The 23,472-nt window shown below is 41.0% G+C and overlaps 2 protein-coding genes across 2 annotated transcripts in view; one reads left to right on the forward strand and one right to left on the reverse strand.

Annotated features, from left to right (window-relative positions):
- Window positions 1–23,472, forward strand: part of ubxn6 (UBX domain protein 6) — a 409,082-nt gene that overhangs the window by 326,937 nt on the left and 58,673 nt on the right. The gene's annotated exons all lie outside the window — the stretch shown is intronic.
- ncanb (neurocan b) overlaps window positions 1–23,472 on the reverse strand; it is a 97,760-nt gene that overhangs the window by 7,098 nt on the left and 67,190 nt on the right. The window contains exons 10-13 of the mRNA XM_062424244.1: window positions 20,026–20,139; window positions 4,298–4,456; window positions 1,152–1,234; window positions 521–665 (exon numbers count right to left, since the gene is read on the reverse strand). Coding sequence (XP_062280228.1) covers window positions 521–665; window positions 1,152–1,234; window positions 4,298–4,456; window positions 20,026–20,139 — 501 coding nt within the window. The remainder of the gene's footprint in view (window positions 1–520; window positions 666–1,151; window positions 1,235–4,297; window positions 4,457–20,025; window positions 20,140–23,472) is intronic.

The following is a 23,472-nucleotide window of genomic DNA, read 5'->3' on the forward strand; positions in this document are numbered from 1 at the left end:
TGAGTTAAAAGTTTCACGCACATGAAGTGTTTTTCTGCCTCAAGACGTGCTTCACCTTACTAAAACAGAACATTTGGAATAGGAAATGAAGCTGTGACAGGGATGTTCAGAATCACCTAAAGCCACATATGCTGTCAGTTTCTTGTCAGCCGCTTTGCATAAAAACAAAGCATCGAGAACATTTCACCATCTTCTCTCACTTTCTATCTCATGAGCCTCCTTTAAAGACCTTACAGGATTTCAGACTAAAGAACTGACAGGAGAGCAAAGTTGTTTCTCCTTTGCCCCTTTTATCGTTCTCACTCTGACTCCTTCCGTCCAACTCTTCACTGCCTTATTCTTTAAATCCAGTGTCTCTCACTCCTCGCAGTTGGTTTCTCTTATTTTCAGCACTCCTCTTTTACATCCTGCTAGTATCTCTTCCGCCTTATCTCTCTGTCAGTCATCTTAATCACCTGTTGAAGCGGCAACATACTCAATGTCACTCTCTACTTTCTACCCCCCTCCTCGCTGTCCTCACCTGTTCCTTTCTTGCAGACGTAGGGCAGATTGTAGTTGCAGGGCACGTCATTCCATTTGCCGTTCTCATGAGCGATCATAACCACGCAGTCTTCTCCTCCAGCGAAGAAGTTGTCTGGCTGGTTTTCGCGCCAGTTCTCATATTGCTGCAAACAAAAAAAACAAGAATTAAGCTAAACAAATCTACGACATCAGTACTGATTCTGTTTTCAAGTTATTTTGTGCCCATTACGCTTCACATCAGACATGATTGGTCTACATCAGGGTGGAACATTATTTCATTTTCTTGCCTAGTTTTCTGTTTCATTTTCTTCCTTTGACTTTGAGATCTTTTTGTGTTGCACTATAATTATGGGATAAAACATTCTGTGCAGAACAATAAGGAACAAAAGTTCAACCTGAGTACATGCTGGAGAGATTCCGTCATTATCACTAGAGACAGCGGTACTGTATAACAACCAAGCCATGAAAATGGTTTACCAACAAACTGTGAGTCAGTTTGCTTCCAGCAGCGATAATGAGCGTCTCCAAATTTTGGTTAATCCTCATAAATGTATTATGTTTGTAGAGAGCCTTAAATTTGACTGAAAACAGCTGAATGAGAAAAGAAACAGACACAGCTGCTCCCTCACCAGGTCCATCTTGTCGGTCCACTGAAAGTCGTCCTCCACTGTACGATCATTTAACCCGATCCAGGTGTTGTCGTGGCTTAGACCTGAGAAGGAGGGAACGTACAGGGAGACATGAATACACAGACAGAATATGGGCACAGACATACACAAAATACAGTCATATGGCAGTCATATTAACAGTTTAATACTAAATCTAATACAACCCCCCCCCAAAAATCATGGGCATAAGAAAATACAATGTGAATCAATACTTTACTGTCACAAAAAAATCATGATATGGTCATGATATTGATTGAATGACTGGACATCATGTTTTTTTATGGGTAGAACACTGAGACGAACATATTAGGAAAACAGGTGTTTAATTCCATAAAAGGCTATCTGCATTAAAAAATATGTGCACTCCTGGTGTAAATACACATCCACCAAGGTTGTGTCAAAGTCCAGTAATGCAGTATTACACTTTCATCAACTGAAATGACAAAAAGAAAAAAAATGAAGAACAGACTGCAATATCCTGACTCTTAGTGCCTAGTATGAGCTGGGCTATGAAAACTGGACCCTACAATTCCCATAATGCAACCAACTGAATATTTTCATTAGACCCTCGCTTTTCAGGATCCTTTTAACTTATGCAAAGCTTTTTTGAGTACTTTGAAAAGTGCCCTATAAATGCCCACATCCACTGGGTGTAATGCTGCCCTTCTGTTTCAAATTTATCTCCAAGAGCCAAGTTGAGAAAATAACCCCTCATCACATCATTAGGGTGATTTTCTCAGATTATAAGAATGTCTATGAAGATTCTGAGTCATGCAGGTCGTGGTTTTCCAAGGAGGGTTGAGTAAAGGGCATCTAAAAATACTTGAAGATGTTTTGCCTTTCATCTTAAAGGCCTTGAACACTAACTGTTTTGACAGGCTGAGCAGCACTCTCAAATACAGGTAACCTGGTAACACAACTTTGTGTGTAAAACCTATTTAATGTTACATGTTAGGCTGAAGGTAATTCTTTTTTGTGTGATGGATACCACATGAGACCCTACTCAGTCCTGGAGCTGAGAGGCAGCAGGCACAGCTCTGACTTCATCCCTCTCTGGGCTCAGCGTAGAGATGAGAAATAATGGAGATATACAGTTTCTGATGCCCTGGTGATGAGATTTTTGTTTGTGTCTGAAAGGAAATTTCACTAATGGTGTTTTGGGTTAATCTCTTTTGTGTATGTGGGGGTTTCAGAGTGCGTGATTGTACGGGCGCAGGGACATGCCCGTGCACATATCTAATGGAATTTCAATCATGGTATGTCTGATTAACATCATTACCAGGCCCATTAATCTTCCTAATGACTCTGATCCCCATATTGCAGGGGTGGAGACGTCCATTTTCGAGGCAATTAAACACACTTTTTGGTAACTGTGTGCATGTAGAAGAAAGATGGGTGCTAGATGGATTGGACTGTCCTGGCATCTGTCCGAGACAGAAGGTGGATCAAATATTACAGAATCTTGCTGATGGTGATCTGGCCTTTTTACAACAGAAGTGGCTGTGGAGCCTTGCCAGAGGGTGGAAAGCTAAGAATGAGTAAATGAAGGTTCATGAGACGCCAAAGGAAGACTGTATGGATATTAACATGGTAATACCACCTGGCACAGTTGAACAGTTGAAATATTTAAGTCCCTCATGAGCACCAGCTGAATGCAAAAAGCCTGCAGTAAAACCAAAGTGCAGCAGTGTTTCATACTGTATCTATCTCTTATGCCAAAAATTCAACTAGCTTTTGCAAATACTTCAGGACAACATTCTTAAAAGATAAGCATGACTGAAGAGAGGACATAGTTGAAAATGCAATGCATAGTCATCCCACAAGAGCAACACTATAAGTAAGGAAATATTAGTCTTTATTGTGTTAATATCAGTTAAAGATGTTGTGAAAGGACCATGACAAAAAGGTCAATGATTGAATGCATTATAAAAAATCAGATAAACAGCGCTGTAGATTGCTCCAACTTTTCCCAGGTGCAGTTTCCTCTGCTGCAGTGGTCAATCTGCTGTGATAAATCAAGTGCAGAGACTATTTTGTATGAATTTCTCCCATATTTTGTGCTATTAAACAGGAATGCTTTAAAATACATATTACATGAGCCCAAACACACAAGACCTCAGCGCAGCCCTTTGGTAAACAAAAGAGAAACACTATTCTGCTGTTTAGCTCTTAAATGGGGGCCACAAATCCTCAGTAATTATCCCCCGATGGATCTTCAAATTCCATTTTACTAAATGCAAGGGGTGGCAAAATCTGTTCACGCCATAAGCTAATTTTGCATCTTTCTCACACAAATCAGCAAAGATTGCATTTAAATCAAGCGCAATTTCCGTCTTGATGCTGGTTTTATTTTCAACATTCATAGTTGACACTTGCATTTGTTTCACTGGCCACAAAATGAATTACCTCACCTGCTGTAGAGATTCTTCACCTTCAAGGCAAATCACATTCGAAGGGAGAATATGATCGTTTATTAAATGTTCTGTCACAGACACCCACATCAGAGCCTATAGCACCATTTACTGCAACGAATGGTGATGCACATTTATTTGGCTCAACAGGCACCACTCCTGAGGGTGTTTTTCAGCAGGGAGCGCAATAAACCGCTTCAAGGGCCGCTCAGACATTTATCACTGAATTATGGAATACACATAAGGCGAGAGGTGCCAATGCCAAGTATGGTAATAATAAAGCAGGAGAACAGATATCAATCAACAGCCAGTAAAAGTGGAGTGTAGGAAGGTGAAGGCAGACAGCGGTGTGCGAGCAGATTTTAAAGACCAAATCATTGTCATTATTTAAATTGATTGGTTGAAGTTATAGAGTTGTGAAATGGCGAGAGCCGGTGACGCAGCTAAAAAAGAAAAGCGCAGTGGTTCGACTGATGCTTCGAATCATCGATGCTCAGGGGGCAACGCTGCTTGGAAGTGTTCCAACTAACACTGCAGAAAACTAATGGGACTTTTTCCTCGCTCCAACTTATCTACCTAATTCAAAATTTCCTGCTGTGTAATCAGATAAGAATAAACACTAAGAAACATTTACATATACTGACCGTGCCAAGTCCGCCCCCCCCCTTCCTACCTTCCTCCTCCACCTCTACCCACCTCTGATGAAGTTCTGCTCGGCGAGGCTATGGATGCTAGCCAGGTGGCCGCTGTGCTCCCTGCACTCCTTCTCGGCGTCCTCCCAGGTGTGTCTGCGGCTGAAGTACCTGTAGCAGTGGCCGTGGAACTTCCTCCACGTGTGCTCGCAACCCTCAGTATCTGAGGGTGTACAAGGGGGATTGGGAAAGAGAAGGGGGAGGTAATTAAAACAGACAGTGATCAGTCAATGGAAAATCCATGTGGGAAGAGGGATGTGGGGTTTTTTAATCGTTAAACACCCACAGCCGACGGATTCAAAAGAATAATAGGGCTACACAGGAAAGGAGTAGGAGGATTTAGCACTAAGAAGAGGGATATAACCATTATTTATTTATTAAAAAAAAAAATTCAAACACAAATTCCTCTTGTTTTTCTTTATTTTTTTCAGCACCATCTTGCTTTAAGTGCTCTCTTTAACACTCCTCTCTGTCTCCATCCTTCCATCTCTGTCTCCTTCTTTTTCCTTTCATTTGACTTGGACTTTTAATCCACAGCGGAGGCAAGCCTGCGGTGAGACAGCTTAGTCCAGTGAAAGGGCGTTTTAATCTATTCAAATGACAACAATCCTTAGAAATCGCTTCCAGTGCGCGGCGCTCGCTTGGTAATTAAGCCCTGTCACAGTCCTGTCAGCACACTGACTCACCCTCCATCCTGTCCTCCCTCTCTCTCATCTATTCCCCTCATCTCTCTGGGGGTTAGCTGTGTGACTGTGCGTTCTACATCTCAGATGTGATGTATGTGTGTGTCTGTGTGTGTGTGTGTGTGTGTGCGCGCGCATGTGTGTGTACGACTCTCAGCTCCACACAGGATTGTCTGTGTGTGATGAATGTGGGTGTGCAAATGTGTGCATATCTGTATGTGTGTAAATGTATGTATAGCTGATGTGGTTTAGTCTGGATCTGTCAGGCAAGCCACCTCCAGTTTCCCCATGATGCTTAGCCCCCCTGTGCCCCCCCCCCCCCTCACTCCTCCCCTACAGTGTGGGGATCAGGGAGAAGGCCTCAGCTTTTCCTCCAACAAATCTGAAGCGACACCAGTAAATTGGGCAGTGCAAATTGGGCCGTATGGGGCCCTGTTTAGTATGCAGAGAGATGAAGTTTGGCTGTGGAAAGGAGAGGAGAGGATAGAAAAGAAAAAAGGAGAAGAGAAGAGAGGAGAAGAGGGGAGAGGAAGGAAAAGGATAGGAGAGGAGTCCGTTATGAAAAACCTTTCATACTGTGTATGTACTATGTGTACATAAAGTAAGGGGTTGAAAACCTTCATCTGGCATTGAGAGAGCGACAAGTGCTTTTCATTCTGTTAAGCTTTGTGATCTCATCTATTCATGTTGTTTAGGGCCTTCAGAGGTGCAACAGCATGAATTGCAGTGATAAGATTTAAACTAATTCAATGCACTGGGTCATAGTAGGACTCTCCTTTTCAGGTGAAGGCAGGTCACTCTCAAGCTATGTAAAGGGAGATCTTACAAAAAGGCGAATCCGCATACTGTCACAACTTTAAACAAATACATTCATCAGTTTCAAATATATATATATATATATATATATATATATATATATATATATATATATATATATATATATATATATATATGGAATTGTGTTCCTTTATTGCAGATATATATATGGAATGTTTTTCCTTTATTGCATAGTGATGTATTAGATAATCAGAATCAGCACACAATAATGGCTGCCTCCAGTGAATGTGAAACACTTGCTGACAGTGAGCAATGTGAAAGAAAACTGCTATATAGTGTATCCAACATACAATAGCATGTGGTTACAATACATTTGTTTGTGTTTAGAGTGTAATTTCTTTGTCATGTCTCCTCCTATAAACATACAGCTCTGTCATGTCAAAAGTCAGACACACATGAATGAAAGCGTAACTGTTCACACATTCACACACGCGTGTTGAGTGCACAAGGGACCAGAGAGAGGGAGGGATGAAGAATGAAGAGAGTAATGTTTGCATATATCTGGGAAATTTATGGAGGCAAGTCTCAGTCCAGTTTTATCACTCTTTGATGCTCTGGTGCAATTTGACACTGTTTAAAATTCATCATTCAGCCACTGGCCTGTTTGACATGCATTCATTCAGTCTCATAGGTCTGACGGAAGTGGAGTGCTACATAGAGAAGAAGCCTATTCCCCCTGTTGCTGTGAGTGACAGCTAGGGCTAGAAAGTATCGAACATTGATGAACACTGAAAACTGGCAAGGAATCTCTGGTCAGATACATAATCTTGTTTTGGCATAGTCTGTAAAGGCAAATGTCTTGTACAGCTGTTCGTGTTATGAAACATGTGACATTGGCATCAGATGAAAATTAGTTTACAAATCTATATATTTCTTGAAGATACTTTCCCACGAGTATTTTTAAAGTCTGCTTCCATTCTACAATTTGCTTTGCTCATTGTTTCTTCATTGGATATTTGAGCTTCATTGTGCAGAATGATGTCTGTGCAGAGTTTAACACTAGAAGGCTATTTTCACATTTATCTGCTGAAAGTGGAAAGCTTCTCTGTGCTCACCTATAATTTCAGTTTAAGCTGAATTTGTTCGGTTTGGGATAGCAAAGCAAGCAATGATCCACACTATTATAGCCATTCCACTTACACCACAATCATGTATACTTACATAAGGGACGTACACAATATCAGCAGAATATCTTCATTGAACAAAAGATCTTTCTCTCGTTATGTGTAGTCACAAAGGAGATAATCATGAATAGCTGGATTGCTTTAAAAACTCCAAATCAGACGGAATGAATCACTAAAGCAAAATAAATGATTCAGTTGAAAAAGGTACTGTAGCTTTGAAACAGCAAAAATAATCAGACAGAATACACTGAAACATGGGCACAAATGGAAAAATACTCCATGTCACCATCCAAGACAAACTTTTGTATTTTATTTTTTCTATTTTTCTGATTTAAGTTAATAGTTGATGCCTTCTTGTTTCTGTCTGTGCCGTTCTACGGTATTAATATCACATGTTAACTGTGCTGTAGGCTAAAGGAACAATAAGAATTGAAGGATAGTAATAATGTTTATGACTGATATTGTTTGAGGGGTGCATGAGTAAAGGGTCGACAACAAACATGCACACGGATAAACTTTCCACTTTCAGCAGACAAATGTGAAAACAGGCTTCAAACTCTGCATATACATCATTCTGCACAGTAAAGCGCAAACATCCAACTGAAGAAACGTGAAGAAAAACACAAATACCCTTTTTTTCAAATGATACCCTGCTCTATACAGTAGTGACAGCCAGCAGACAGGGCTTTTATCTCTTGTTAACAGAACACGATGACTAACTCCTACCTGCAACTGGTCAACAACTCCAGCAATTTAAAGGAAGAGTGACTGAGGAGATTCATGTATACACAAGACATACATCAACCAACAGTTACAGATATGTAACTGAGGCTTATCACACTACAAACCTTTTGAGAAAATCCTTGTCAAACACATAAATAATATGACAAATCTGACACTGAAATACATTCCTGTCATTCATCTTGCTAAGTATGTGCAACCATGCTAAGATCTGTTCCACTCACTCAGTTTGGGGGGGAACAAGCATTTTGCTAAAGGTTTACGAACACTGTTGAATAAGATATAAGGTTTGTTTGTTATTCCAAGTTAAGTGCCCGAGTACCTCTTGAACTTCAGGTCAGATAATCAGAGGGATGATTGATTTGCCTCTTACAAAGGTCCCTTACTGGATCTAAAAATGCCCTCTGAGTGCTACTATTTGAGGATGATTGTAAATGTAAATGTGGAGAATTATTTCATTACTTCCAGGTAGTCTGGGGCTTTAATCAGATGACCTCGAAACCCACCAATGACATAAAATCCAATTAGCCATCTTAACATTTTCAGTCTCCTTTGTACAGCTCGGTGTCTCACTGGTTGGCCCTGTTGCCTCACACTGAGATGAGTTCGAGTTTAATTTCCCATTCGGACTTCAGCGATCGTGCTCTCTTTATTGTAGAACAGTGCACAGCAGGGACTCTTATCCACTCATACTTCTGGATGTGAGTGCTGTCTCTGTCTATTATGGTTGGGCCTATTCTATTTAATGCAAACTCTTTAGTAGTTCATACAGATGAGTGAAATCTCATTTACACAGGAGCTCATCAGACACTACAGGAAGCTCTTGTGACTTTGAAATAAACATTTCTAGAAATAATGGATACAAATATTTGGCTTTCTGTGTCTTCGGGACTTCTCTGAGGGTTAGTATTTATGGTAAAACAGTACATGAGCATGGATATGGGAGATAAGGGATACATCTGTCCTTGTGCTACAGGCATTATTACAAAATGGAGCATCGATCCACAGTGAATGTCATCACATGGCAAAACAATATTATAAGATCATTTTAGTCACTATCAGGGGACAACTTGAAACTGTCTCTTGTTTTTTACTTCACCTTTGTCCATCCACAGGGACATATTTTTTCCAAACTAATTAATTTTGCATTAAGTGCTACAAGGATTTAGCAGCTTACAACCCTAATGAGACCATAAACACTATAACACTGTGGTCTGCAAAACAAAATATTCCCAAACAAGTATTTGTTTTTCCATTTCAATCAGCCCAGCCTTTCAATCCATTAATGTTTGCACACTAATAGACATAAACTACTGACCAGTGCAAATTGTTTCCCTGTGTTTGAAAGAATGAATGCTGAAATAGAATCAAAAAATAATTAAGCAAGAATAGACATGCATAAACCTACAGTGCAAGGATGCCTTGTAATTTTCTAAAACCCACTAATGCGGAGAGAAGACATTTTGCAGCCATATTCATACGCACCATATTCATACGCACAACATACATTTGAAATGAGAGCAGTAGATTAGCATTAGCCAGCTTAATGTTATAGCCATTATCTCTAGCCTTATGGGACCAAACGCAGTGACTGCTGCTGACTTGCTCTTTCACTCCATCATCAGACCTGGAAGCCACCTGCTCAAAGCCCACACAGCAGCTGGTACATATTAGCATTAGGAGAGGGTCCAGTTTGGCACATGAAGGTGCGAGTGGGTTGCTATCTACAGACACAGGGACAGGAGAATCAGGGTAGGTGTCACTGAGAGAGAGGGGAAAAAAACATACACACATACACACACAAATACGCACATCTATGAATAGTCATGAACACGTTCACTGAATCACATACACTCTGCCGTAGTGTCAGTCCAGACTGTTTGCATGTGGCTAGTCCTATAGTTCCTAGATTCCTAGATTTGGTTTGATTTCCACTTGAGAAATGCGTACATACATGACCCAAATGTTTTGTCCAAAAAGGACAAAAACCTACAGACAGAAAAACTAAGAGCATCAAGCGCATTGAGATATAATGTAGAGTGGGAGGACAGAGGAGGGAAAGATAGAACAAGAGAGTGAAAGAGTGAGAGAAACAGAGAGATAGATAGAGGGGGAGGGGGGGGGGGGGGTTAGAAACAGTGACGGAAAGAGAGAAAGAAAGAAAAGGATAGATCAAAAATAAACAGGCATGTTTTCTCCCCCTCAGATCTTCAGCCTAGTCTCAGCTGATTTATTCTCCCACTCGCTGACAGCGAGGCTCAAAGCTCGACATCACATCAACCTCTTCAAATATTTAGACATTATTCAAGTCGTCTTCTTTTCCCCCGTTTTCCCGCCGTCTGACTTGGAGAGGTAGGGGGTACGTTGCAGCGATTAATATTCCCACAGACTTTAGTGAACGGCAGTTAGGAAAGAAAAGGCCATACACTTCCAGCTGACTGATTGGGTCGTTTATCCACATCACCGAGTGATATTTCTGCCGCTCGGCTTTTTTAGATCCCCTGGATGATGAAACGCTGCGTGTATGTTTGCATGTGCGAGTGCGTGCATGTGTGGGTGTGTCCTGCCATTTTGCTTCCTCCCTGTGTGACTCTTTGAAGGCTGACAGCTCAGTGTGCCATTTGCGAGAGGCCAGATGACAGCATTGCAGAGTGAGAGGAAGTAAGCGAGAGAGAACGAGCGAGCGAGAGACATTTGGAAAGACAGAAAGAGAGGGAGATGAGGGACAATCTGCTAATGGCCAGAGACAAAAGGTGAGAACGTGGCTGTGGAATTATTAATAGCTACTACGAGTGCAATGTTGATTAATGGAACATCCTAATAGTGTGATTCTCACAATTAGATGTAATGGATGATACAGTAAAACAGCTACAGAGTGCAAAACATGAATGACTGATGCCAGTGTGAACACTTGTGCTGCATAATTAGCCTATAATAACATCTTTTAGGATTGATGCTGATGGAGGAGGCTGGGGTGAGAGTGAGGGCAGCGCAGGCCTTTACAGTAAATACTGCAGACAGAAATTCACACAGCAAACATACAGCTGCGAGTGGGCACAGTGTGTAGTTAGCACACAGTAGTCGCACATATTCATCCTGCATCCATGTCAATATATTTCTAGAAAGAGTGGGCAGGTAATGGTAAGTTACTCACATAACCTACTGCAGGTGTGCCATCATCATGTTCGCAAGGAGCAGCTCACAGTTTGTAACTAATAATAAAAAGGGTAAAAAAGCCAAAACAATACACGCATGTGGGCAGATTGTATTTTCAAGTACATCATATGTTAACAATGGACCTTTTTTGGCTGAACAATCACAGGAACTGAGGATCTGCAGGGAAAAAATTCCTCTACAATCTGTGTGATAAATCAACAGGGATGTATTGGCATATATGTTAGCAGATAGATAGAAAGATATGTTTGATGAAGAATATACCATTTCATAGTCGAATAAGGACGCCACCAGAATTTAATTTGCAACTTAACTTTTCAAACAACTTTTCAAATCAGTTTGGTAGAAACTGGAACAAGGTTTCTGATAGAAATCCACATTCCTCAGTTCCTGAAAAGATTGCTGGAAAAGTTCCTGCACTAGAAATGAACCATCACAAAAATGAAATGAAAGTAAAACAGAAAGAGGAAGTACAGAGGAAACCTCAATGTGCTGTTTTACACCTCTCTGTCAGAAATGTTCATTAATGCAGAGCAGAGGAATATAGACTCTTCTCTCTCCCTCCATCTCTTTTCCTCTTTTCATCTATTATAACACCTGCTCTGATGCCTCTTTTCTCTTTTATTCTCCTTTCTTCATTGTTTCTTTCTTTTCTGCCTGAACTTCCTTACAGTCAGTGGAAGAGAATGACAGTTGCTTCAGGAACACTCTCTAATTAAGCACCTTGAATGAGAATAAATTACCCCCTCATCTCTCCAGCTTTCCTGTTTGGAGAGAGAATTGGCAATTGTTGAACACAACAGCATACACAGGGAGAGAGATGCCTTGCTGTTATTCCATTTGAATAGCCTCTGCCATGCTTAGGTAAAACTTCAGGGACATTTTATATACGTACCTGCCTGTGAGTGTATTTGTGTATGTGCAGTAATGCCTCCTGTTTTACAGTACAATGAATGTGTTTGTTCACCTGCGTTTCTGCCAATGTGTGTTCAGGAGAGCGCTGCGGGTGAGGTAAACCAAGAAGCTCTCTTCCAAGTTTTGCAATGTGCCCCTCTCGACATGTTATTAGAACACATGAATCTTCATTAGCATTAATTGCCTCTAAAGACCCGGAGGAACGCACAGAAATTAATTTTGAGTCAAGCTTTCTGCTGAGTCGCTACAGCAACAGCACGGCCAGGGACAGAGTGGAGAAGCATTGTTGTGTCCCTCGGTATGCCCTGTTGAAAACAGTAAAGTTGGCGAACTCGGCATCCTCCTCAGCCTTTCTGTCATCTCTGAAAAACGATGCTCAGTCACAAAAGCACCCAAACCAAGCACAATGAAAAGAAAAGAAAAAACTACTGACTATAGCATCAAACTGTAACTTGTGAACAAGTTCAGCCAAAGTGCTCAGTGTAGCTTAAAAAGAGTGTAGAGATAAGCTTAGAGTGACATATATATTTGCCCAAATGAAGTGTAAGAATGGAGCCAAGACGCAATGACATGATGAGGGAAAAATGACTTGACACCTGTGATACTAAAAACCTGCAGGATCAGCAGAAACGTTAATGGATTTTAAGCAAGTGCAACATAAAAAGGGCAGAGGTAAATATGGTAAGATTGTTCTTTATGGCCGCATTTACACCAACAGTTATCATGAGATCTGTATCTGGATAATAACATGTGATCAATTGGTCTTTGCATTTACACCTGGTATTAAAGTGCTGTCTCGTTTTCTAAGTTGGGCCCGCACTGTGATCAGGTGAATCTGGCAGACTTGTCAACAAACATGGGAAGCGATGCTGTGGATGGATGTCATTTATTTTTTGTAAGGGAAAACTTTTAGGCACCAATACTATTTGAAGATATTAGAGGGCTCAAAAGAAGAGTGCAAGGTGACCGTTCAACTTACTGTGTGGATTTTTTTTCTCATGAATGTGGTCACGCTGTAGAGACTACATTTACACTTGGCCTGAGATCTGATCACGATGCGAACCAGACTGTGTCCAAATGTGGCCTGGCTGATCTGATTGCATTCTGATCCCAAGTGCATTGAGTGCATTTACACCTTTCATGAACGAGCGGTGCGATCTAAATACAGATTGCATGTTAATACCAGGTGTAAATAGGGTTTTTATCTTCATTCAAAAAAAATGCAGTCACCTGAAATGACTCTAGGTCTTGTCTGTCATGAAATCCTACCTTTAAAAATCTGACTGCTTTTGTACTGTTATTATAGTCCAGTCCCTTTTTGTCTAAATTTTGATACTAAACTATTCATTTAACTACCAGACAAAAACATCAATATTACAGGCCTCCTAATCTAATTCATTAGCACCGATCACTGGCTTGCATATAAATTGTGTGAAGCAGAATCATCTCATATGAATGTATTGAAACTCTTCAGGATGGGTTGTCTTAAAAGGGCTACTAAAACCAGAGGATCCTCAATATACCCATAATTTCTGTACTGTGCAAATATCATTCAATATTTAACCCTATTCACTTTAAATTACAACTAAATTGCCTTCAGTGTAAGCATGAGAGCATATACACGGTCACCTATAAAGTTGGAATAATTTAGTTTTCAGACATATTCCTCTTTGTATTTTCTATTTATACACATCAGTAATCACCTTTGACCAGGTGCAATGAGATTGATCAATGCAATTTGGAGAATATTTACACTTTATCTATCAAGAATAAATCACATTGTCACAATCATTTCATGAGGAGAAGTAAAAAATATGTTATTCCAACTTTATGGGCGACCGTGTATATGTGTGAAAGAAAAGGTAGAATAGAAAAGGGAGTGACTGTGAGTGAGATGGTGATATAGGACTGCACCTGGTGCTTTCTTAACATCTTCCCACTGCTGTTAGTCAATTCAGTCTGCTCTCCTCCTCATTAGTCTCAGTGTGTAGGCCACGCTACATTGTATGCTGCCTGTTTCCAACCTGCAGCACCAGTGTTGCTGGTGGCTTCCATATTCTCAAACTCTTCGTATCTGTCTGCCCCAGATTCACCCAAGCATCCTCTTTGGGGAGTAAGTTGTGTTCTACTTTGCTTTAGGTATCTGTAATGCTGTATAGTTTTTGTTTTCCTGTCCTGAACTTGTGTGTCTACACATGCATGTGTATCGTGTGTGTGCATGTGTGTGTGTGTGTCTGGGGAAAATGTTAGTGGTATTTAGTAGAATGCGTAAAACAATATAACTTATTGGATTTATATTAGTTTCATTGGAGTGTTTAATAGTCTCACTGTAGTTTCTGTAGGCTGCAAACCTCACTAACATACTTCTGGGGTAAAGTCATCAGCATGCTCGCCTGTGTGTTAGCCTCTGCATGCTGCACAACCACTAGTCTTCAGTCATATTTGCCTATAACAGCTGTACAGCCTACTAGGGATGTAGCTCTTCTCTCCAAACACAAAAGTAAAAAAAAAGAAAAAAGAGAAGATGGATGAAATACAGGTCTCTCTGTGAGTTTAGCGCAGCAGCAAACGCATTGCTCGCAGATAACCAAGCAGCAGCCAGACACCTGGGGATTAATTAGCTGCAATCCCTTTTAACACTGGCTTTTTGTTTTCAATTTGTAGATTATTCGCTCTGTGAGGAAACATAGTGAGAGTGAGGATGATAATGTGGGCTGAATTGTTATTTTATTTGTAACTACGAATTATTGCACCTCTGCAGTGCCCCGGGAGAGCTCAATGCACCGCAACTATAGGAAACACGTGTAAACAGACAGAACACAAGCAAATACACAAAACATCAATTTGACAACGCATGCACATCTGCAAATTCAGACATCAAAACACATTACAGACAACAAGTGTTTCCAGAGGGACACTTAAAAGAGATGAACATGTCTGCATGTGCGATTCCAATATTAAAATAAACCAAGATGTGTTCATCATTTTTGAGTGTCCTCTGGAAACACTTGTTGTCTCTAATGTGTCGTGTAGCAATTTGTAGGGCCCTAGCTCAATGTTGTGCATGTGTTGATAAATTGATGAAGATGTTGTCTTAATTTTCTTGTGCTTTGCCTATTCGCATGTGTTTCCTGTAGTTGCAATGCGTTGAGCTCTGGGGGCCCCCATACGCCTCACTGTGATTTCATTGTTTGGAGTGTTGAGTGTTTGACTGCCAGTTAAGCTCCTGTTAAATAAAAGGGAAACAAATCTTCAGATTTTTGGAAAGGTACAAGGGTACATAGATGGAGTTTTGTTTGTTTGATTGTGTGTTTGTGTGCCACCAAAGAAGAAATGAAACAGAGGAAATGTGGAAGTGTAATGTTCCTTTGAGTGTGCTTTTTTTACTGCTGTCTTTGGGCAAATTTGAGCTTCAGACCTTGAGAGTGAGAACAATTTGTAAAGTTTTTGGCAAGTGTACACCTCTTCAAAGAGCTGTTTGAGGGTTAAGACTTAGTGTTAGTGACTTACAGTTAGTGTTATGTAGAGTAGAAATGACTGCTAGGTTTAGAGGATAACGCATTACGTCAATGAGGATCCTGACCAATGGAAACATGTGTGTCTGTGCTTGTGTGAAACTCTAACTTCACAGCTCTGAGAAAAGTATCACATAAACATCCACACACAAACACACACACTTGAAAAAGGCAGATATGGCCCGTGGGGACACAGTTTACAGATGCACTCACACGGTGACACACACACACACGCACGCACGCACACACACGCACACGCACTCAGAGAGCATGACAAAGCCTCCTGTGGTGCACCTGAGATGAGAGGCACAAAAAGATGCAAGAAGTGTAGGAGTGACAGCAGAAAAGGTAGGAAGAGCAAAGAAAAAAAGGAAGCTGACATGAAACAGTGGTATCTACAGTCGTGGAATGGCAAAGCAACAAATCCCTACTCTCACATGTACACGTTGTGGCGTTTTCCTCCCTAGAAAGACTGAAGGGATAACAGAGTGAATGATACAAAGACAAAAGTGAAGAAAAAAGCTGATGAGAAGAAACCAGCTAATGGCTTCTCCGTCACTTTTCTCACCAGCCAGGCTGAGGGAGATTTGGTCTCTGTCTCCACTGATTAGGCAGTAAGCCAAAAAAAAAAAAAAAAAAAAAAAGGCAGGACAGACTCGACTATCAGCTTCAGTACTGGGATGAAAGAGAGAAACAAATGACTGATGTCTTTGTTACTCTAATCACGACTGCCTACTCTTTTCAACAAATATCCCTTCATTAAAGATAACTGATTAAAAAACATAATTGCCAGATGGATTCAATCATTTTGCACGTCTGTCACTATAGTACTGATTATCAAACTTACAAAAAGTATAATCCATCTCTTAAACTGTAGAGTTTCAAAGTGTGTTCCAGACAAAGCTGGCTATAAATGAACTCCCCCAACAAAACAACAAAAACTTTGAGTTGAACATGAGTTTTCTGAATATAATTGTAGAAACTGCAGTATAACAAGTCATTTCTTCCTCTCTCTCAGTACATTGAATGGAGTACTTCAGCCCTGTCAACTTACTATTATTGACTCTCAGATGGGATCACCATGGTAACAGGCCAGAGGGAGCTAGCAGCAGACTGGATCTACCCAGCATCTGAGGCCGTCAGCTAACAACGCATACACCTGAACACGCACAGACGCACTCAAGTACACACAGCAAATGAGACATAGAGAACTGGACCACTTTAGCGAGACAGGGACCAATTGGATGACATTTAAATGGATAGAAGCCTCGGCGGAACGAATGAGTTCATTTCCACTGTTCATGTCCCGGTTCAGACCTCCCTCTGGATATCAAACTGAGATCACGCTGAAATGGCAGAGTGACGCCTGTTGCGAATTGTACTTTTCACAGCTGAATCCTATATTTGTGCGAGTGCAGAGCAGTGCGAGATGAAAGCGACAGGAAAACAGAGACTTTAGATCTACACAATCAGACCTGCTGCTCCCAATCAGCCATGAAGGCAGGAGCGCAGCAGGAGAGGAAACGTACGTGTGGCTCCGGTGCATGTCAAACCAGAGGCACAGTGAGAGAGGAGAGAGGAAAAACTGCTAACTTCTTCATGGAATACCGAAGACTTGGAGTCTGTTACATAAACTCTACATATTTAAGACTGATTAATATTATAGTTCAATTTCCTGCCCTAATTTAAAGAATCTGTACATTTAGGAGATCTAACCTGCCTGAAACACAGTGCCACATAAAGATTTAAAAATCACAATATATTCACTGTGTTTGTTTATTTATGATCTGTACCACAGGAAGTGCATGAATATTAATGAGGTAACCATAGGGAAATCACCAAAAAGCACCAAAGTAACTGGCTAATTAAAAGAAAAACCAACATAAAGTGTCTCACTGAGATGTCGGGCCACCATGTGCAGCCAGAACATAAGCTCTCTGAACTCTACTGGAGGGATGAACATCATTCTTCCAAATGATATTCCATCATGTGGTGTTTTGATGATGAGCGCTGACTAACATGCCGAATCAACTCATCTTTATACTCATCAAAACAGTCAGTGACCTTTTCGACCACTACCATCAGGATAGAAATGTTACATTATAGGATAAAGGTGATCACTTGCAACAACTTTGTATTGATTTGGGTCCAAACAATGGACCCAAACCATGCCAGCAAAATGCCCCCCACAGCATAACGGAGCAACCAGATCCCCACAGTGAAGGGGTCAAGCGTTCAGACCTGTAGTGTTCTCTTGGTGTACGCCACAAATGGACTGGCCTGTTTGTCGAAAATATGGTGAAGGATGACTCATCTGAACAGATCACTTTAATCCACATCTCTGTAAGCCACTGCCTGTGGATTTTGTACCAATGAACTCTCAAATGTGCATTCATCTGTGTAATGAGGCGTTTATGCACTGTAACCCTATTATAATATCCCTCTCTATGTAATTGTCGAAGGACTGCTCTTGCTGCACCTGAGGAACAGTTGCTCTTCTGTTTTTACTTGCATATCTCACTAATGCACGAGCATCGCAGTCATCAAATGTGAGCTGCTGACCACAATTTCTCACCCTTTTTTACTAATGTCTTTCACATAGATTTAAATGCAAATATCACTTTTTGGTGAAGTTCCTACCATCCGTGGCCCAACAATGAACCTGCTTTCAAAGCCTCTTACATCAGAATCAACTGGGCCTGCTCAGCATTCTTATTAATGCCACACAGTATGATTGGATGATAATTGCTTAATTGTACCATGCAGTGCACCTGTGTGGAAGCATCTGCGTTTGCTTTAATTTTTCACACGTCTGTAATTATTAAAGAGAGCCTGAAAATACTTTGAGTTTAAAAGGGCACTCCAGCAGTTTGGTCTTGCACTTTCCTACAGTTGGTAGACTTGAAAGAGAAAGATTAATAAAAAGATGAGTCAAACCTGAAGACATATCCTGCCTTTTAGTGGTAATATGGCTCCAAAATCACACATGAAATGAGCACACTGCTTTATTCCACACATACTGTATACACTTTAACCTTTTAATTATCCTGCTGATCATCATGTGACACTTCAGATTGTTCTTGGTGGAGTCCAGGCTCCCAGGCTAGGAACTACTGGGTTTCACAGTAAAGCAACAGATGTTGCAAAGACAATGAACTGGATGAGAAAAGGAGCAGCTTTTACACAAGTTAGCTCAAGTACTATTGTGTGTGCTGGTGTGCCAAACTCCTGTAGTTCAGCCAGCAAGCCTGCGAACACTGCGAAGACCAAAGAGACTTTGCAGCTTAGTTTTTTTTCTTGTTCTGCAACTATTTTTTTCCCGGAGCCTGCCAAAACTAGTGTAGTTTCAGCAGAATTTCAGATTTCCTGCTTTACCCTTTCCTTCCACTCTCTATTGATTAGTCTACCCTCAAAGTCCCAGATCAGACCAGACCAGAGTAGCAAGAAACAGAGCGAGACACTGGAAGCGAGACAGAGAAAAAAAAGACAGATATTCAAAGTCACAGCTCTTCAGAGGGTTGAGGTCAAAGTTCGAGCTGGACCAGCAGAACTTGACTTCTTGACTTTATGGATTTCTGTAATTCAGTGCAGATCTCTATCCTCCCTGGATCTCTCGCTCATCTCCTCCAGTTCACGGAAATGTCTCCTTCCCCACAACCTCACAGTCTCTCCATCCCACCGACAGTCTTTCTTTACTTTCGTTCTTTAAATTTTAATTGTGCTATTTGCATAATTCAGTCACTGCGCTGCTACTCAGAAAGGAAACTGTGGACTCATACTTCTATTTCATTCCTATCGTTTCTGTCTACCTTTAAAATCCACAACAGATTCAATATTTTGGGTTTTAATTAAAATTTAAAAATTGTGTTGATTTTTCTAGTAAAAAAAAAAATCACACAAACACAAAAAAATGCTTTAAGTTGACTCTGGAACATAATTAGCCATTCTGCCCTTTTTCCTCATTTTTCACTTCACTTCTCTCTTCCTCACTATGACAGGAAACATCTTCTTAACTATGTTTAACAATGTTACGAGACCTTGTTTACTTTAAACTGCAGTGACCAACATCTCCCTACAGCAGGAAACATACACGTGTGGGTGAAAATACTGTGTTAAACCAACCGGGGTATTTTTCCCTTAAAACTGATTAAAACAATCAACCTGAATGTTTACAGCGGCTGTGGGTATTCCTCAGTGTTTTGCTCTGACATGTCGGCCATGTTTTCTTGTAACATGCATTTTGTGAGCAGCCTTCTTCACGGACCCCTACTCTCAAGGGAAGTCCTGTAATGAGAGGCAAAAACCAGCTGGACGCAGGTGTTCTGAACAAACCTGATACATTATTCCATGGGGGCTTCCCTCTCCCTCTCTCTCGCCGCTCCCTCCCTCCTCCACCATTTTGTCTACGCTTCCTCATCCTCCCCTTTCCACATCCTCATTAGCTTTCTGTTCCTCCGTCTCCTTCGCTCTCCACCTCTGTCTCCACATCCTGCTCCTCTAGCCTCATCTTATTCTGTCTACCCTCCCTCTTCATCTTGATCCTGCCCCTCCACCTTCTTTTTCTCATCCTTCTCTTCCTTCACCGCCTTGTTGTCCTTCTGTATCTCTTGCCATCTCCCAAACATTTCCTCCTAACTCCATCAGCTTCAGCGACCCATTCTCCTCTCTGCCATCACCCATCAGTCACCCCTTTGTGAATTGAACTAATGAGTAAAATGAAATGATTTTTGCCCACATTGTTACCTTTTTCACAAGTGGCCCCGCCGTAGCTAGGGAGACAAAGACACACAAAGGAGTTGATCTCATCGATGCAGGTTCCTCCATTCTGGCACGGATTAGACTGGCAATCATCAATGTCTGGAGGGAGAGAAGGGGTAGAGAGAGAGAGAGAGAGAGGGAGAGAGAAAGAGAGAGTCAGGTTAAATACACACACACACACACACACACACACACACACACACACACACACAACACACTCACAGCACTTTCCATATGGCTACTTTTTAAACTACCTGCCACAGCTCGTTACTGAACAAACCCCAGAGAGATCAAACTTTTGGAGAGATTAGAGGTGTTTCTGAAAAAGTTATAATTAAAGCGAATTGATTGAACTTCATCAGTGAGAGGTTTGGGATGCACTGAAGCGCATGATGCTAATTGCAATGTGTTTGCAGGACGTGCTGCTGTTCTGCTGTCAAACCTGAGCTGCAAGAGTGAGGACGAGTATAGAGTCCTCACATAAATGCTAGCAGCTACAAAACTGTACGCAAATCCATTTCAATATGTGCAGTAGTGACCAAAACGGTGCTAATCATATTCTGACACCATCCCTTAGAAGTAATGCCAAAGTCAAGTCTAAAGGTTTGTGCACGATGTGCACACTCACATGCAAATGCAATCATACATTTCACAGAGGCGATGCAGGGGTTAGAGTTGAAAAAAAATGGTAGCTGATCTGGGCCTCGGGGCAAAATCATTAAAACTGCAACTGGTATCCCACAACCCTCTGCCATTACAACAAATGAGTGAGTCCCTAGGGCATTGGCAAGAGGTCATCAGAGAGGAATGGAGGAGGTTATAGAGAGGGAAGGCAGGAGCAGGCCAGGAGAGTGAAGGGATAGGGAGATACTTGAGAAATATGTGAGAAAATATGAAGGAGAGGTGTTGAAAACAATGGTGGGGGGAGGAAGAGAGAGCAGAGGCGATATGAAGCTGTGAGTTTGAGAAGTTGGCAAATTTCAGGGTTGGATTACAGGAGCTTTGCAGGCAGACAGTGTTTGGGGCGGTAGAGTCTGTTTGGATAAAACAGCGTGACAGCTTCATTCCTGGTGCCCCACTTTGTGCTGACTGATATCAAAGGCTGAATTTGATGCAGGAGGTAGAGACAGAGCCAGAGGAGTCGCAATGAGCTGTCATTCGTAGTAGTTTAGTGTATGTCCGTATACCCATCTGTGAGTGTCTATGTCTCACTTGTGATGGGGTAGAAAAACGAGGATATAAAAAAAGAGAACAAAATACAAACGAGGGATAGAAAGAGAGAAAACACGTCCCACGCCACAGAAAATAACAATGGGTTCTAAGTCTGAGGGCCAAAATTTTAGTGGTAGCAACAGCAAAAGCTTAGTCAGTTTTAAGCTTTCGTATAGCTCAGATACATGCTCCTAGACTGAAGGCAGCAGTATTATTGCAATGCAAATGGGTCTCGACGGACTTAAGAAATATCAGTTAGTCTGACTGATTGAAAAGGAAGCACTGATTAATAATAATGAACTGTATCATGTGTATTGTACCAGCTATTTAAGCTACTGGTGTCAAGTCATAGAAACTTGTCTGAGACAATTATACTGCAGGAGAAAAGATTTGATGACATAAATATTTCTGTGTAATGAAAATATAGAGCTCGTCTAATTTTAGCTATGTGTTTTGAAGTCACATTTTGCATTTTCTTTTACTAAAAACACAAACATTTGATACTGTAGTTCACACATTGCCCTACTTTCTGTGAAGATAACAAATAGAGCTGGATTAAACATAATGATGTGACCTAAAAAAAGTGGCATATTAAATACGAGTGCATGAAAAACAGGTCCCTAAATGAACCTCTGTGTTACCCCATGTAATTGAAATAACACTGCATGATGGATGATAGACACAGAACACATCTCTCCCTCTACATTAGGAACCAACAGATGAGCAGGTTGCCAGAACAGCTGTTTAAAAAAAAAAAAAAAAGCCTAATATGAGCCGGCATCTGGCCTCATTAAGTACTGCAGCTCTGGGGTAAAGAGTCAAAGAACCACTTGGATTTTAGGAGTGCAGGGGTCAATAAAATACAGCTCTGGACAGAAGCTATTAGACTGGCCACAGTAGGCTGGTAGACATTATCATCATGAGAGCCAATATAGACACACTCCAGACACTGGTGGCTGGTCTAGACTGACCTCAACATGTAGATGTTGTTTGCTGATAACTAACAAGAAATTGCAAAACAAACAATTTAATTTTTTACGTCATTTAGAAACAATGTCTCCATTACATAGTTTCTCCACCAAAGAAAACAATTACTTTTTTAAACTGTTAAATGTCCCACACAGAGAATATCTTGGTGGCAATTCTACCACAACTAAATTTAGGGAGGTCATATCATTACCAGATTTTTAAAACTCTCAAATATGAATGTTGGTATCTGCCTCAAAAACACATTTGAACAATCTGAATACAAGGTCCAACTACTGGCATTTTTCTGTAACTTTCAACCGTGTCTTCATCAGTGAATAGTCTTTGCTCGGTTGTCATGGAGACGTGATTACAGCTGTAATAATTCTTCCTGTTCATGTTGGACAAGAAAAGATCCCTTCCTGATGTGCTTTCATGTAAGTGATGGGAAACAATATCTACAGTAGTTTTTGTCCAAAATTGTCTTTCACAGTTTATCTGAAGCTTATATCAGACATCAGCCTCAGTCTGAGGTAATCAAACAAAGTGGATATCTTCCAAAATTAGTGTCTTTTTAGAAGCCCAACAGAGAAAGACAAAGAAGGAATTTTGCTCTAAAAAAAGTAACATTGGAGTACATCGATTTAACTTGACTAACTTAGACTGCGGAAGCTTCATATTATCTTAATATAAACTTTTGAATACAGTTTTGCCCAAAACAAAAACAAATACATTGACAGTGCATTATTGTTCCAATGTTAAAACGAGGTTCTGAGTAAAGTTTTAAGACTGACTTGAAAAATATAAGAAACAACTATTTCCAAGGTCACGAATAAACATGTTTGTGCTAAATCTTGCCTGATTGTATGTATTTATATCATCAACTTTGAGTACTAGCTCTGTCTTCTCCTTCAATGAAATCAGAAATCCCATATGGCCGAGGTAACCACATCTTTCCTCAGTGTCGACCTGCGTCCTTCCACTCCTGCTCTCAGACAGAGCGCCAGCGCGCAGCAGGCTTGTCCACTCAAAGTCCACTCTGCCCAACTGGCTTAATGAGAAAACCATCCAACTGAAGCAGGTGGCGGTGTGTGTGCATGTGTGTATTTGTATTTGCGCATTTGTATGTGTGTGTAGGTCCATCACTCTCTGGCTCAATCCCCAGCACAACAATATCAGGCTTGGGCACAAGTATAGTCTCCAGGGAGTTCGAGGAGAGCAATGCTCCACTTATCTGCTGGCAGAGAAACGGGT

This window comes from Scomber scombrus, chromosome 8 (genome assembly GCF_963691925.1).
Source record: "Scomber scombrus chromosome 8, fScoSco1.1, whole genome shotgun sequence".
NCBI classification, from domain to species: domain Eukaryota; kingdom Metazoa; phylum Chordata; class Actinopteri; order Scombriformes; family Scombridae; genus Scomber; species Scomber scombrus.